Source organism: Dendropsophus ebraccatus, chromosome 1, assembly GCF_027789765.1.
Source record: "Dendropsophus ebraccatus isolate aDenEbr1 chromosome 1, aDenEbr1.pat, whole genome shotgun sequence".
NCBI lineage: Eukaryota > Metazoa > Chordata > Amphibia > Anura > Hylidae > Dendropsophus > Dendropsophus ebraccatus.
The window spans coordinates 102,807,508-102,823,326 of NC_091454.1; the positions used below are offsets into that span (position 1 = coordinate 102,807,508).

Here is a 15,819-nt window from a genome sequence, read left to right on the forward strand (position 1 = left end):
GAGCGGCGGCCAGGCGGGGAGTCAGCAGTGGAATAGGGGGAAGTTTAGCGGACCCCGGAAGAAGGAGGAGGGGGGATGATCGCTCCTGTGTGATGAGCGGCTCCCCCTGCGCCCGGTGGCATCAGCGGTGGCATCAGGCAAGTGATAGCGATAACCCAGCTACTACTCCCATCACCTGCTCATATTATGAGCAGATGATGGGAGCAGTAGTTCAGTGTATAAAGTCCAGTCCAGTGCGGCGGTGAAGCGGCGGGAGTGCGGCAGATCGGCGGGCGTACCAATGATTGAGATCCGCCCTTGTACTATTAAACCATCATCTGCACATACTATGAGCAGATGATGGGGGAATAGTACCGTGTATAAAGCACACTGTACATTCATTACATTACATTACTTTTCATAGACATCCATAGAAACAACAAAGTCCCATAGACTTCTACATATAGAGCACCCCCTGCTGGACACTCCATAGGAATTACACCGTTCGTAGTAATGTCACTGTTTCTGAGAGAATTCTAAGGCCCCGTTCCCACTGAGGAAAGGTAGCAGAATTCCGCGACGGAATTGTCCGCCGCGGAATACCGTTAGCCTCCCGCTCATAATGGGAGTCTATGGGAGGCGCGCGCTCCTGCCCTGTCCGCGCTGAAGAATGAACATGCTACCTTTCCTCAGTGGGAACGGGGCCGAACACTCCCTGATCTACTAAATTAATTGAAATAGCCCTATATGTGCATTTCCATAATTAATGTACATTAGAAATTAGAAACTTTCCATAAGTAATAACATATCAAAAAATAATCGGCCTCAAGGACTCTGCTCTTTCCTGGTTCTCCTCCTATCTCTCCGACCGCTCCTTTAGTGTATCACTTTCTGGCTCCACGTCATCTTCTCTCCCCCTTACAGTTGGGGTTCCTCAGGGATCAGTCCTGGGCCCTCTCCTTTTCTCACTTTACACTTTACCCATCGGACAAATCATCAGCAAGTTTGGTTTTCAGTAGCATCTCTATGCCGATGATACCCAGCTATATACCTCCTCCCGTGATATCACCCCCGCACTTCTACAGAACACCAGTAACTGTCTGTCTGCCGTCTCTAATGCTATGTCCTCCCTATTCCTAAAACTAAACCTTTCTAAGACTGAGCTTCTTGTCTTCCCTCCCTCTGCTAACCGCCCCCCACCTGACATCTCCATTTCTGTCTGTGGTGCGACCATAACCCCTGCTTAGCAAGCCCGCTGCCTTGGGGTTATGTTTGACTCAGATCTTTCCTTCACTCCTCACATTAAATCTCTTTCACGTTCCTGTAATCTGCATCTAAAAAACATCTCTAAAATCCGTCCCTTCCTTCCTGTCGAATCTGCTAAAACTCTCATTGTCGCTCTGATTCATTCCCGTCTTGACTACTGCAATTCCTTACTAATCGGCCTTCCTTCCTCTAAACTCTCCTCTCTCCAGTCCATTCTCAATACAGTGGCCAGGCTCATCTCCCTGTCCAGCCGCTATACCGATGCCTCCCCCCTGTGCCAGTCACTACACTGGCTCCCTGTTAAACACAAGATACAATATAAAGTCCTCCTGCTCACCCACAAGGCTCTCCACAGTGCTGCACCTCCATACATCTCCTCCCTCATCTCTGTCTACCGCCCTACCCGTGCCCTACGCTCCTCTAATGACTTACGATTAACATCCACCTTGATCCGCACCTCCCACTCCCGTCTCCAGGACTTCACCCGAGCTGCACCAGTTCTATGGAATGCATTACCCAAGACTGTCAGACTCACCACCAATACACAAAGCTTCAAACGTGCCCTCAAAACACATCTGTTCAAACAGGCTTACCAGGTTCCCTAATTTTGACTCAACCCTCAACCCCCCCTCCACACACACACACACACACACACACACCTCCACCACGCACACACACACAGACACATACATACACGCACACACACACACCAAGCATTTAAGCACTTAGACCTGTGCATGCAGGCATTGGCTGGTGACAGGTTCACCCCCCCCCCTTACCCGCACTGCCTTATTTATAAAGATGGCTGGACCATAAGAACAACGATACACTTTGCCCCTCTGCCATTTTGTCTCGCACCCCCTCCTGATAGTGTGTAAGCTGATGCATGCGAGCAGGGACCTCACTCCTCATGTATGGATAATTATATGTATCTCTGTAATGTCGATTTTTTGTCTATGTATGTACCTCCAGAATTGTAAAGTGCTGCGGAATCTGTTGGCGCTATATAAATAAAAATTATTATTATTATTATTAAATAATTTTGTCCGGACTTCTCCTTTGAGGCTGGGTTCACACACAGTATATTTGAGGCTGTATTTGGTCCTCATGTCAGGGCCTCATAGCAACCAAAACCAGGAGTGGATTGAAAACACAGAAAGGATCTGTTCACACAATGTTGTATTTGAGTGGATGGCCGTCATTTAATGGCAAATATTTGCTATTATCTTAAAACAACGGCTGTTATATTGAAATAATGGCAGTTACTTACTGTTATATGGCGGCCATCCACTCAATTTCAACATTGTGTGAACAGATCCTTTCTGTGTTTTTAATCCACTCCTGGTTTTGGTTGCTATGAGGCTAGGTTCACACTATGTAAAAATGACGTCCGTCTTTCATAATAGTGGCCATCAGTGCGCAAATAACGGCCATTATTATGAAAGATGATCATGGCTGTCATTTTTTCATAGTGTGAACTTAGCCAAAAAGTAGTTTTATGGGGGCAATGAAGGCATTTATGTTAACTAATGAAGAGCTGGTTCAGTAGATCAGAGTTTCTCTGGTATGATGTCAGCTCAGCCATGGCAACAAAAGTTTATCATTTATCTCATAGGGTCCAGGGTTTCTGAAGAGAGAGGGTCATAGTGAGACTAAAGGTAAAGGTCAAAGATGATAGAGTTACATTTAGAGATGAGCGAACCTCGAGCATGCTCGAGTCCATCCGAACCCGAGCATTCGGCATAGCGGGGGCTGCTGAACTTGGATAAATCCCTAAGGCTATGTGGAAAACATATCCATGTATTAATGTTTTCCAGACAGCTTAAGAGCTTTATCCAACTTCAGCAGCCCCCGCTATGCTGAATGCTCGGGTTTGGCATCTCAAGTAGAGATGAAACTTTTCTCTTTTTCCCAGGACTGGATCTATCTTTTCCCAGCACCCAAGGGGAGCGGCACAGAGTGGAGCAGACTTCAATGTGCGCAGCCTGATGAGCAGAATACCATTAGGAACAAAGCGCTTCACGTCATTCCTACTGTAAATTCGCTTATGTCAAATCCTAAACTGTATTACATATACAGTGGAAGCTTGGATTACAAGCATAATTTGTTCTGGGAACATGCTTGTATTCCAAAACATTCATATATTAAAGCAAATTTTCCAATAAGAAATAATTAAAATTCAGACAAATCGTTCCACAATCAGTATCCCTTATGCATAAGCACATTAAACACCAGCAGGATTGCAAGGGTTACATTGTTTAGGATGTTATCAGGCAGTGAAAGTAGCAAGAGGTATGGCAGGGCAGAGAGAGAGAGAGTAAAGGCCCTATTACACAGAACGATTATCAGACGACGATTATCAGACGTTACGGACGATAATCATCCCATGTAATTGAAGGCAACGATCAGCCGACATGAACATGTTGGAGGACAAACGACTGTGATAGCAACAATCTGCTGCCGTCGCTCAGTAGAATAGGAGCGGTGGCAGCAGACCGACACTATCCTCTATGGCAGTGATGGCTAATCTTGACACTCCAGCTGTTGCAAAACTACAACTCCCATCATGCCAGGGCAGCCAAAGCCATATCTTTGGTTGTTCAGGCATGATGGGAATTGTAGTTTTGCAACAGCTGGAGTGTCACGGTTAGCCATCACTGCTCTATGGGCTGCCCGGAGGATCTAGCGATCACCTGGCTTCCTCTGTACTTACCCGCTCACTGCCGCTGCGTGTAGTAGCGCCAGCAGGGAATGACAGTGCTTGTTTGCTCCTCTAGTCGCTCCATGTAATAGGGGCTTAAGGGCCCTATTACAAGGAGCGATAATCGTCTGAATCAAGCTGATTATCGCTCTGAGAGATAACAATCAGCCGATGACAATGATCATAGTGTCTGATCATGTCTTTAGGTCTGAGACCAAAATCATTGGCTGACAACTGTGCATCACTATGTGTAATTGCAGTGTGTGGTCCCGGCCAGTGATGAGAGACCTGTAAGCTCAGAGGTAGTTTTGAAGCTACAGCCACAGAACCAGGAAACAAGCAAAGGGCAGGAGAAGACTGGGAGCTTAGAGAGGTAATGTATTAACAGTTTAGGGCAAGAGCTGCACAGACATCGCTAATGATGTCCGTGCAGCCTTTGCTAAATGATAATCGAACTGAGTAAAAGGCTCAGCAAACGAGCACCAATGTAGCAGATCGGCGCTCGTTTACTTTATTGATCAGGCCGTCATCGGCCCATCTATTAGGAGCCTTATTGTGTTGCAATACAGCTTTAGGCCATGTTTACACAACGTAAAATGGCCGTTGTTTGACATGGCAATTGTTTTAAGTGTCAAACAACGGCCACTGTGTAACATGTTTCTCTGGCTAATATTGCATTATCGGCCATAGGAACATTATTTTAAACCCATAGAATTCTGGTGGCCATATGGGTGTAACTGAAAATCAATTAACCATTGATTTCCATTCACACTACGGACACAACATACTGTGTGAACTGTCAATTATATATGGCTGTTTGAGAAACATTGAGAAAATAATTGACATGTGTATTATTTTTTCGCTATATAGTGTGCACAACAGCGGTCATTGTTCTATTGAAACTACGGCCGTTGTTTCACTGACCACTACGACCGTAGTTTTCTAAATTCATTATATTGTGTGAACATAGCCTAACACTTGTGTGCCTGCACATATGGTCCAATAGGTATTTCTGACCCCACTCTTCCACGTTCTTGATTCCCCAGCTGCAAATGGGGTGAAGATGGCCCCCAGGCTATAGAGCTCTACACTTCTCTCCTAGCTAGCAGACAGTACAAATATGTTGTGACTAGAGATGAGCGAACCTCTGGCATGCTCGAGTCAATCCGAACCCGAACTTTGGGCATTTGATTAGCGGTGGCTGCTGAAGTTGGATAAAGCCCTAAGGCTATGTGGAAAACATGGATATAGTCATTGGCTGTATCCATGTTTTCCAGACAACCTTAGAGCTTTATCCAAGTTCAGCAGCCCCAGCTAATCAAATACCGAACGTTCGGGTTCGGATGGACTCGAACCCGAACCCGGTTTGCTCATCTCTAGTTGTGATCCCATATGATACATGTTCAGAGCAGAGCTCCATTTACCTCCTCCATGCACAGCCTGGGCCCCCGGTGCAAGCAGCAGCTGCGAAGGTCACCTGATTCCCAGCCTTCTCCTCCATGCACAGCCCATTGCAAGCAGTACTTGCAATCTCTGTGGCGTGCTTGCATTACAAAACTTTATTCTTTACTTGGTTGTTTACCAAGTTACACATTTTTTTAAAATGTGAGCTAATTGCTAACAAACCACGCTACTCGGAATCCAAGGTTCCATTGTAACCGGGATGGGGAACCTTCAGCCCTCCAGCTGTTGCAAAACTACAATTCCCATCATGTCTGGATAGCCGAAGCTTTAGCTTCGGCTGTCCAGGAATGATGGGAATTGTAGTTTTGCAACAGCTGGAGGGGGCCGAAGGTTCCCCATCCCTGCACTATAAGGATATAATTACATTAAATGGTTACGTGTTAACTTCTAAAGCACCAAAGACCTTCAGCGATATTAACCCATAACCACTATGTATATTATATGGACAAAAGCATTGGGGCACACCTCTTAATGGTGCGTTCACACCTACAGGATCTGCAGCTGATTTTCTGCAGCAGATTTCATTTAAATAACTGAACACAGCATCAAATCTGCTGCAGATCTGCTGCAGATCCTGTAGGTGTGAACGCACCCTAAAGGAGTTTTTCCATTAAGAAACATAGGTCTAAATTGATGTATAATGTGAAACTAAGCATATTTCAATAAACTGTTTCATAGATGAAACTCCCCATGTGCCTGATTTCCTTTATTCTTTTGCTAAACTGTTATCATTTGTTACATCCACCTTATAGAGTCCACTAAGATGGACACACAAGCTTTGTTCAACTACAATGTCCCAGAAGCATTGGCAGTTAGGGTACTATTACACAAAGCAGGTATTATCCATACTTGGCTGATTACTAGCTGTTTTGGCTAATAATCTTTTCATGTAATAGGTATTTTTTTAAATCAATGATCGGCCGTCATGCATGGTATTGACTGATTGTTGATTTAAAGCAAGACCTAAAATCACGATAATCTGTTTGCGGTCGCTCTGTGCAACAGTAACGGCAGCAACAGGCCGAAGCTAACCCTTGTGGGCCAGCAGGCAGCCCATGCCGCTGCTCCCTGGGGCCACCTGCTCAATGTCCGCGTGTGTGTAATAGCACAGATAGCGAGTGGGGAACTAGGACCAAGCGAGCACTGACCTGACAGATCGGCGCTTGCTTGCTCTGAGATATCAGGCCATCTGATACGCCCCTTAGTCTCCACTGTGTATGCAAGCAAGTGGATTGTGGGAAAGCATATGCAATGTCACATGGTCACAATTTAGAGTGGAAAACAGGAAGTGTTTCATTAGGGGAGAAGGAGAGGACAGTGACATAAGTTCTAAAAAAGCATACGGAGCTTGACACAGGGAAGAACTCAAAAATTTGGCAAATCAATATAACTTGTATATAGGGCCATATGCAGACACGTAAATGTATGCAGAATTTTTTTTCCCTTTAAAAAAGTTTCTTAAGGCTGCATTCACACGTTCAGTGTTCCTCACGGAACATGGACGTGAAATGCCTGTAACGGACTTTTCCCCCGCCCGGGCAGCATCTGTGATAAGATGCTGGGAGCGGGGGAACTGCACATATACAGTATGTGCCGTGCTGTGATGAAGCAGCTGTGCGGCTCTGTCATTACAGCGCTGCGCATATCTGTACAGTTCTTATCACAGTTCTTATTACTATCGCCCGGGCGGGGCGGGAGAGGTCCGTTACAGGCATTCCACGTCTGTGTTCCGTAAGGAACACAGAACGTGTGAATGCAGCCTAAGACTTCACCTACCAACCCCGCACCTCCTTTTCCTCCGTTACTCCTTTATCTTTCTCTTTATCTATCCTAAGACTGGCATGCAGACATTTATGTACCTCATTCGACAAACAGTGGGGCTTACTCAAGTGGGTGTGGTTTGGGACAAAAGGGCATGGCTTATATGCACCAAAACTGTGCTACTTTTTAGTCTAAGTTTACACTATCTTTTAGTTGGCTTACTTCAAACCAGAATCTTGTGCCAAAATGTTGCCCCATTTGTCGTGCCCATTTAATGTCCTCTACTTTAAAAAAGATTGGTTGTACTGTAGTTTGTTATACATTTGAGTGCAGCGTTATTGATTTTAACATGTATGATGCACTTTATCATACAAACAGGGGCGTAGCCAGGATTCATGGGGGCCCCCCTCCCCTACACACTATAATGTGTGTGTATATATATATATATATATATATATATATATATATATATGTACACATACTCGGTGATGTGGCCCAAAAAAATAAACATAATTAGCTATAACAGCCTATTAGGAGCCACATGGTTATATACATAGGTACAGGAGCAGACTACCTTTTGCTTAACCCCTTATTTGCTGCAGTGTGTAGGTGATCCAGTGTTCTCTTACATGCTGAAACACAAAAAAAGGGTTAATTTGCTAAGACAATTCGCTCTCTGTCTCACTGCTCTGATAACATCTGACTTCTGTTCTCTGAGCTCCTGCAGAGGTCAGGGGTTATCAGTGCAAGAGTAGTGAAGGAGAGAGCTAATTGTCTTCTGTATTAACCCTTTTTTGTGTTGCAGCATGTAAGAGAACACTGGGTCACTTACACACTGCAGCAAATAAGGGGTTAAGCAAAAGGTAGTCTGCTCTTGTACCTATGTATATAACCATGAGGCTCCTAATAGGCTGTTATAGCTAATTTTTTTTTTTTTTTTTGCCAGATAACCCCTGACCTCTGCAGGAGCTCAGAGAACAGAAGTCAGATGTTATCAGAGCAGTGAGGCAGAGAGCTAATTGTCTTTAGCAAATTAACCCTTTTTTGTGTTGCAGCATGTAAGAGAACACTGGGTCACTTACACACTGCAGTACATAAGGGGTTAAGCAAAAGGACACAGGAGGCTCTTATCTTCCCTGTGCATCCTAGGGCCCCCTCCCTCCACGGGCCTCATAGCAACCGCCTTCCCTGCCTCTATGGTAGCTACGCCACTGCATACAGTAGCGCTGCTTTTAATAGGGTTATATTCATTTTTGTATATTCTGGATAAGCTGGTTATTATTGACACCTGCCAAGAAGATGGAGACCTGTAGCTGAGTAAATAGTGTAACATTATAGGACACCATCATTATATCTCTGTCCATATATGGAGCTCTCTACTCTAACTCACAGTGACATCACAGAATTCCATTACACTAATCCTGCCATAAACCAGAGCTCGCAGTTAAGATCAGTAGGTGAAAAAGACAAAGGGCAGAATACAGGTAACAGTAGACCTGTTACCATAGTCACGGAGGCTTAGAGGAAGAGTATGAAAAGGGCTTGGCTTCTTAACACTGCATTGACCTATAGGTACAACATTGGATGTTAAAGGGGTTATCCAGTGCTAAAAAAAAAACGTACAGCTGCTCTCTCTGTCACCAGTCTTCTGCATTTGCTGGTGCCCCATGCCTGGTGCCGCTTCCCCTTCGGCCTCCTGAGGCGTCTTTCTACTCCACACTCCTGCTCCCCGCTGTCCCGACTGGTGTTCATGTCCCCGCCTCCTAGGACACGCATGAGCCAGCTGTAACAGATTTTAAGGGACAGTACGTCCCTAATTAGTTATGCACCTAACACCTTCTTCTATAAATGTGCACCTTTACTGCCCTTCCTTGTTGGAGCCTCTGCATGCTTCCCATAGCGTGTGGTCCCAGTGTCAGTCCTGCTGTAATTCCTGGCTGTGGTTCCAGCCGTGAGTGCTGCTGTCTGTGGTTCCAGCTGTCAGTCCTGTTGTGTTCCTGCCTCCCTATGTGTCTCTAGCTGCACCTTGCCCACCACAGCTAGCAAGCCAAGCCAGGGGTAGCGACCTGGGGGTCGCCTGCCGAAGCAAGTCCATCTTGCCTTGATGGAGACCAGTGCCCCCTTAGACTCCGCTCCCTGGTGCGGCTTACACTATTGCAAGCGGTGGTACACTGTAACTGTTTTTAAATGAGTCTTCTGGTACACCCCTGGGGCCCTCTATTAGGGGCACATTGTTGTGTCACAGCTGGGGCCCACCAGACCAGAGGACACTTTGTTACTCTGATGGTCCAGTCCAACCCTGTCAGTAGTTGACTAGGACAGTAACTCCTTTTTTTACTTACACAAAATATAAGTTGGAATACAGAGATCTCCCTTCTCCCTTTAGCATGTGTTCATCATTATCAACCGTAGCTCAATGCTTAGTGTTAGGGTACAAACACACACGGCATATACGCTGCGTATTTACTGCTGCGATACGCAGCAGATACGCAGCAGATTAGATCTAAATAACTGAACACAGTATCAAATCTGCTGCATATCTGCTGTGTGTGTTTGTACCCGGGTAAGGGTGCGTTCACACCTACAGGATCCACAGAAGATCTGCAGCAGATTTGATGGTGCAGATTTGATGCTGTGTTCAGTTATTTAAATGAAATCTGCTGCGGATCCGCTGCAGATCCGCAGCAGAAAATCAGCTGAGGATCCGGTAAGTGTGAACGTATCCTAAACCTTTTGACTGGGATGCTGCTGTTTTCTTCATTTCTGCTTCTGTAGAAACTTACAAACCCAATGCAGCAGTAACCTCTTCTCCCCTGCGTGCCATTTGTACTATTTTACTGTTTAAACAATTAGTCCAGCACAGTTCCAGCCTGTTAAGTGCACTTTCACCACTATTTCATGGCATACCAGAAAGGAGTATGTGCTGTGACTGGTCAAAATGTAAGGAAAAGGAAGTCCTTGTGTGTGTACTACTGGCAAATGGCCCAGCCCTGAAAATGGACAAAATGAGAAATAGCTGTGCACAAAAGATCGAACTCTAATGGGATCATTAACCACAGTGAGAGCACTGAAATAATGCACAAAACCCATGCAAGTCTTTTGAAATGACAAGTGCACTTTAAGGGTGCCTTCACACGTACGTTTCATGTGAAAATCAAAACGCAGCGATAAAAACGCAGTGTTAAAAACGCAGCGATACGGTACATTTGAAGCTACCCTAAAGCAGAAGTCAGGAACTTATGGCAAGGAGTCAGATGTGGCTCTTTTGATGGCCGCATCTGGCTTGCAGCCAGCCCGCCCGCAGCCCATCCGTCTGTCCACAGCCTGCTGGTGCTGCAATTACAGTAGCGGCTGTCTCACCTACTGCTCGCCCAATGTAAGCGTGTGTGGGGTCAGATGGGGTAGTGTGTGTGTGGGGGGTCAAGTGGCGTAGTGTCTGTGTGTGGGGGTCACATGGGGTAGTGTTTGGGGGCATGAGGGTCAGATGGGGTAGTGTGTGTGTGTGTGTGGGGGGGGGGGGTCAGGTGGGGTAGTGTGTGTGTTGGGAGGGGTCAGGTGGGGTAGTGTGTGTGTGTGTATTGGGGATCAGGTAAGGGACTGAATGGGGTTGTCAGTTGGGGTAGTGTGTGTGTGTATTGGGGATCAGGTAAGGGACTGAATGGGGGGTCAGGTGGGGTAGTGTGTGTGTATTGGGGATCAGGTAAGGGACTGAATGGGGGGGGTCAGGTGGGGTAGTGTGTGGAGGGCGGGCAGGTGGGATCAGGTGGGGTAGTGTGTGTGGGGGGGGTCAGGTGGGGTAGTGTGTGGAGGGTGGGCAGGTGGGATCAGGTGGGGTAGTGTGTGTGGGGGGTCAGGTGGGGTAGTGTGTGTGGTGAGGGGAGAGGTCAGGTGGCATAGTGTGTATGTGGGGGTGGGGTCAGATGGGGTAGTATGTATGTGTGTGTGGGGAGTGGTCAGGTGGGGTAGTGTGTATGTATGTGTGGGGAGTGGTCAGGTGGGGTAGTGTGTGGAGGGCGGGCAGGTGGGATCAGGTGGGGTAGTGTGTGTGGGAGGGTCAGGCGGGGTAGTGTGTGGAGGGCGGGCAGGTGGGATCAGGTGGGGTAGTGTGTGTGGGGGGGGTCAGGTGGGGTAGTGTGTGTGGTGAGGGGAGAGGTCAGGTGGCATAGTGTGTATGTGGGGGGGGGTCAGGTGGGGTAGTATGTATGTGCGTGTGGGGAGTGGTCAGGTGGGGTAGTGTTTATGTATGTGTGGGGAGTGGTCAGGTGGGGTAGTGTGTATGTGTGAAGGAGTCAGGTGGGGTAGTGTGTGTGGGGGGGTCAGGTGGGGTAGTGTGTGTGGAAAGGGGTCAGTTGTGGTAGTGTGTGTGTGGGGGTCAGGTGGGGTAGTGTGTATGTGGGGGGGTCAGGTGGGGTAGTGCGTGGTGAGGTAGGGGTCAGGTGGGGTAGTGTGTATGTGGGGGGGGGTCAGGTGGAGTAGTATGTATGTGTGTGGGGAGTGGTCCGGTGAGGTAGTGTGTATGTGGGTGTCAGGTGGGGTAATGTGTGTGTGTGTGGGGGGGGGTAGTGTGTGTGTGGGTGTCAGGTGGGGTAGTGTGTGAGTGTGGGATTGGGGGTGGACTACAAAGCCATCAGAAAAACCATGCAGCACCTCAAGTCACATTAATGGTAAGAAGTACTTTATTCTTCATTGGTTAGCAACAGCATAACAACTTATTAAAAAGAATTCAGAGACTTATAGTACTTTAAAAGTGTTGGTCTTACATAAAATGCACACATTTACTTTTAATTTAGTTATAATCTCTTACTAGGGACAGTATTCATATGGAGCATTGTCCATTGGCACTTTACACTGTATATAATTTTGGGTCAGCAGGCTCTGAACGATATATAGGCCATTGCGTTACCATGACCTGTGCACTGAATACCTGACAATATGCTGAGTCAGATTCAACTGCAGAGGAAAGATTTATATTTCTTACATTGCTGTGTAGGTAAATACAGAAGTCATAATCCGTGTCCCAGGCATATTGGATTCTTTATATTCATTTACGCGTGACTAATACTCAAAATATCCATTGTCTTCACTTGACTAGTAGTCTGCCAAGGACCACATGGCTTAAAGAGGTTATAGATAAGTTTTATACAGTAGCTATATTTCATTTGAATGTTTTTTTCATACCTTGTTTACCCGAAAATAAGATAGTGTCTTATATTAATTTTTGCTCCCACAGATGCGGTAGGTCTTATTTTCGGGGGATGTCTTATTTTTCCATGAAGAAGAATCTACGGAATATCTACAGAGCAGGTGTTTACCGTGTGTACGCTGGGAGGAGTATATACGGTGAGCCCCTGCACCTGTCAGTTGCTGCTGCACCTTCTGTTTTTTTTTAAGTCTACTAAACCGCCAGCGTCATAACAGGTACCACAATCAAATAAACTCCCCAGAGACCATTTTGAGATGTGTCTGACAACAGCTGCATGGGATCTCTCTCACAGAGCTTTCTTCTGTCCATTGTCATCATTTATACTCTACAATGCTATCTATAAAGAGCTCAGCTGACATAACACCGCCCTTACAATACACTAAGGTCAGCTAATTCCTCATTGACTCAGAGTTATCACTTCCTGATGTGTAGTAATACACTGTAATGCCTGCCGAACATAGAAGACACTGCAAAGGGCAAGTAAAAATTATAACAGGAAGTTACAGGGAGTTCTGTCCTGGTGCCCCTCCTTGCCCCACACAGGCATGGGCATAATTAGAAATGGCTGGGCACCCTTAAAAAACTCTTTGTATGGGCCCCCCTAAACACTAAGCCATCAAGTGTAGTCATAATAGCCTTATGTTACAAGGTTATGAGTAACGGAAAACTTATGTATATGATCGCAACTTAGCCCTATCCCCCACGTTTTGGAAGTGATGGGGCAGTAAGTACAATTACAACATTAAAACAATAGGCAATTTATATACCTTTAATTTTATTTCAATGCTTTAAAAAAAAAAAAAAAAAAAAAAGTATTTATGATTTTTTTCCCCCAGCCCCATCTGATAAGTATGATGCGTCACGTCCCTTCTCACCCCTTCCCCATTGCAGGGGGGATGGGGATGAATCCTGCTACTGGACCACCACTGATGGGTTTTTAGCATCACTTAAATGGTTAAATAGACGGCACAGAATATCAGTTTGCTTTGGCTCTTATCCGGGTAGCTAAGTAGCCAGGAGTGGACTGGTAGAGAGGGCTTTGTACCCTCTTAACAGTGGCATGATGGGTATACCTGTCATCCGTTGTTAAGGGGTTAAATAACCTCAAAGGGCATAATCAGTTACAATTTGCCAAAACAATTATCGGCCATATTCGGCCGATATCTGCTGTTGCGGCCAATAATCGTCTTGTGTAAGAGAAGGAAAAGATCAGTTGACATGAACGATGTCGGCTGATCGTTACAGTCATTTGTTTTCAACATGCAATAGGAGCGGCGGAACAGGAGTGGCGGCAGCAGACCACTGCTACCTTCTTTGGGCTGCCTGGACGATCTACCGATCACTCAGGCAGCCTCCCACCCCCGCAGCTCCCCCTGTACTCACCCACTTGCTGCCGACGCATGTAATAGCGGCGGCAGCAAGCAGAGAATGAGGAGCAAGTGAGCGCTGACGGCGCAGTCTGAGCTGCACAGCAAACAAACATAATAACTTGATTTAAACAATAGGCCATTTTCTGATGACAAACTCCTTTCAATTTTTACAGTGGCTCGGGCAACATGGCTGTCCCCATAATTATGCAGAAAATAGAATGAAGAAACCCTTACAATTAGGAAAGCAAATATATATGTGTGTAATACATTGCTTATGAAAGTGGCATTTTATGAATTTAGAAAACCAGTTAGTACTATAGTACATGATAACTGTGGGAAGGTAGGAAGGTACCTCTGATTAAAATGCTAAGGAACATGTATAAGAATCTGTTCCGTTACCATGGCCACCAGGCAAGAAACAAAAGGTTGATATCTCACCCTTAATTAGGAGCCTGTGATCTGATTAGACTGTGCAGGGAAATGATTGCCCCTCATTATGCACTCTGTAGGAAAGACATTTCAAGCAGAACTGCTACATAGCACAAGTTGCTTTATGCTCATCACCCAACAGAAAGCTGAAAACAAACCTGTCAAACCCAAAAGCTAAATGCATCCTGTTAATTTGTAGTAAACTAAATTTAATTAAAAATCTCCTGCTTAGTAGGATAAAAGGACATAACATTGTGGTTGCTGATGTGGTGAGCCAAACCATGTGGTCACTAAGCTGTTATTAAAATGTAATTTTAATAACCTTATAAATGACATTGCCCAATAGCAACCCATTTTCTTTCCCAATTATACACCAGTGTAGGAGGAGGTCTTATATTCTAGGCCAAACAGAAACACGTCCACTTTCATTTTTACTAAGTAAAACTATGCTACTTCAGCTCACAACATATATATTATCCATTAAAGGATGCGAAGACTGGTTTCACAGTGCCTTAAAATCGTGGAAAATCTCCAAGGCCAGATGTTATCTGAGAATCAATGAAAGTTTTTGAAATGCCTTACTCACAGCGTTTTTTTGGTGTTGCATTTTTTGAGGCTCTGTGGCAGTTTTTCCAAACTGCAGTATGCTGAAGGTATGGCTTTTTTTGGCAAATGGTTGCATTTTTCTCCCATAGAGATCAATGGAAAGGGCTTCTCTCCATTAAAAATGTCATAGCTTATGTGTATGGCGTTTTGGGGGACAAAAAAAGTCTGTCTGGTTCCCAGGGGGTTAATTTTTTTTTTTTTACATTAACAGACCAGTGGCACAGTCCTTTTCTTGAAGCACCGCCCGATTCCCACACACGGCGCCAGCCTATTTCTGAGCACCGGCCTGCCCTGGAGCACTGGGATCCAACCCACGCCCCCCAGTGTGACAAAAAAGAACCAATTTTATCCGACTTTAATTAACTTTTTTGGTTTCCATATATTACATTAATGGGGGTACCATACTGTGCAGAGACAAGTCACGGCCATCTAAGTCACATGCGCAGCTCACAGCACACATGGAGTAGAAGAGGGAGCCAGACGCCATACTGCTGGAACCCCCAGGGAAGGTGCACTGTGCCCAGCACTGACCTCAGCAGGTAGCTGTGCTCTACCTCTCCTTCTCCTGTTCAGGCTGTGACTGATCTGATAAGGAGGGGATGCTCAGAGACATACAGTTATTAATGCTGGGACAGGGGGATCTCAGGAGATAAAAAAGTGTCACACTGACCAGAGTAATAAAGATAAAAGCTGTCAGTGTGTTAACCCCATCCTTCCCTATGGTTACTACACTGTATCTGTATATATAAAATGAAAGGCTAACATGATATAGATGGGTTTTATATATGACCTGGAAAAAAATTTCATTCCAACTCCCTGACAATTAGCAGGAGCTGAGGTGCAGTATGGAGTTCTGCAGCAGCTGAGGTGTGTGGTATGAGGTTCTGCAGCAGCTGAGGTATAGTATGGGGTTCTGCAGCAGCTGAGGTGTAGTATGGGGTTCTGCAGCAGCCAAGATGTGTGGTATAGGGTTCTGCAGCAGCTGAGGTGTGTGGTATGAGGTTCTGCAGCAGCTGAGGTGTATGATGAGGTTCTGCAGC

The 15,819-nt window shown here is 45.7% G+C and overlaps 1 protein-coding gene across 1 annotated transcript in view; it reads left to right on the top strand.

Annotated features, from left to right (window-relative positions):
• The window catches only part of LOC138796578 (uncharacterized), a 77,861-nt gene extending 74,412 nt beyond the window's left edge, over positions 1-3,449 (top strand). The window contains exon 13 of the mRNA XM_069976189.1: positions 3,161-3,449. Coding sequence (XP_069832290.1) covers positions 3,161-3,284 — 124 coding nt within the window. The 3' untranslated portion in view covers positions 3,285-3,449. The remainder of the gene's footprint in view (positions 1-3,160) is intronic.
• Positions 3,450-15,819: the final 12,370 nt, after the last annotated feature.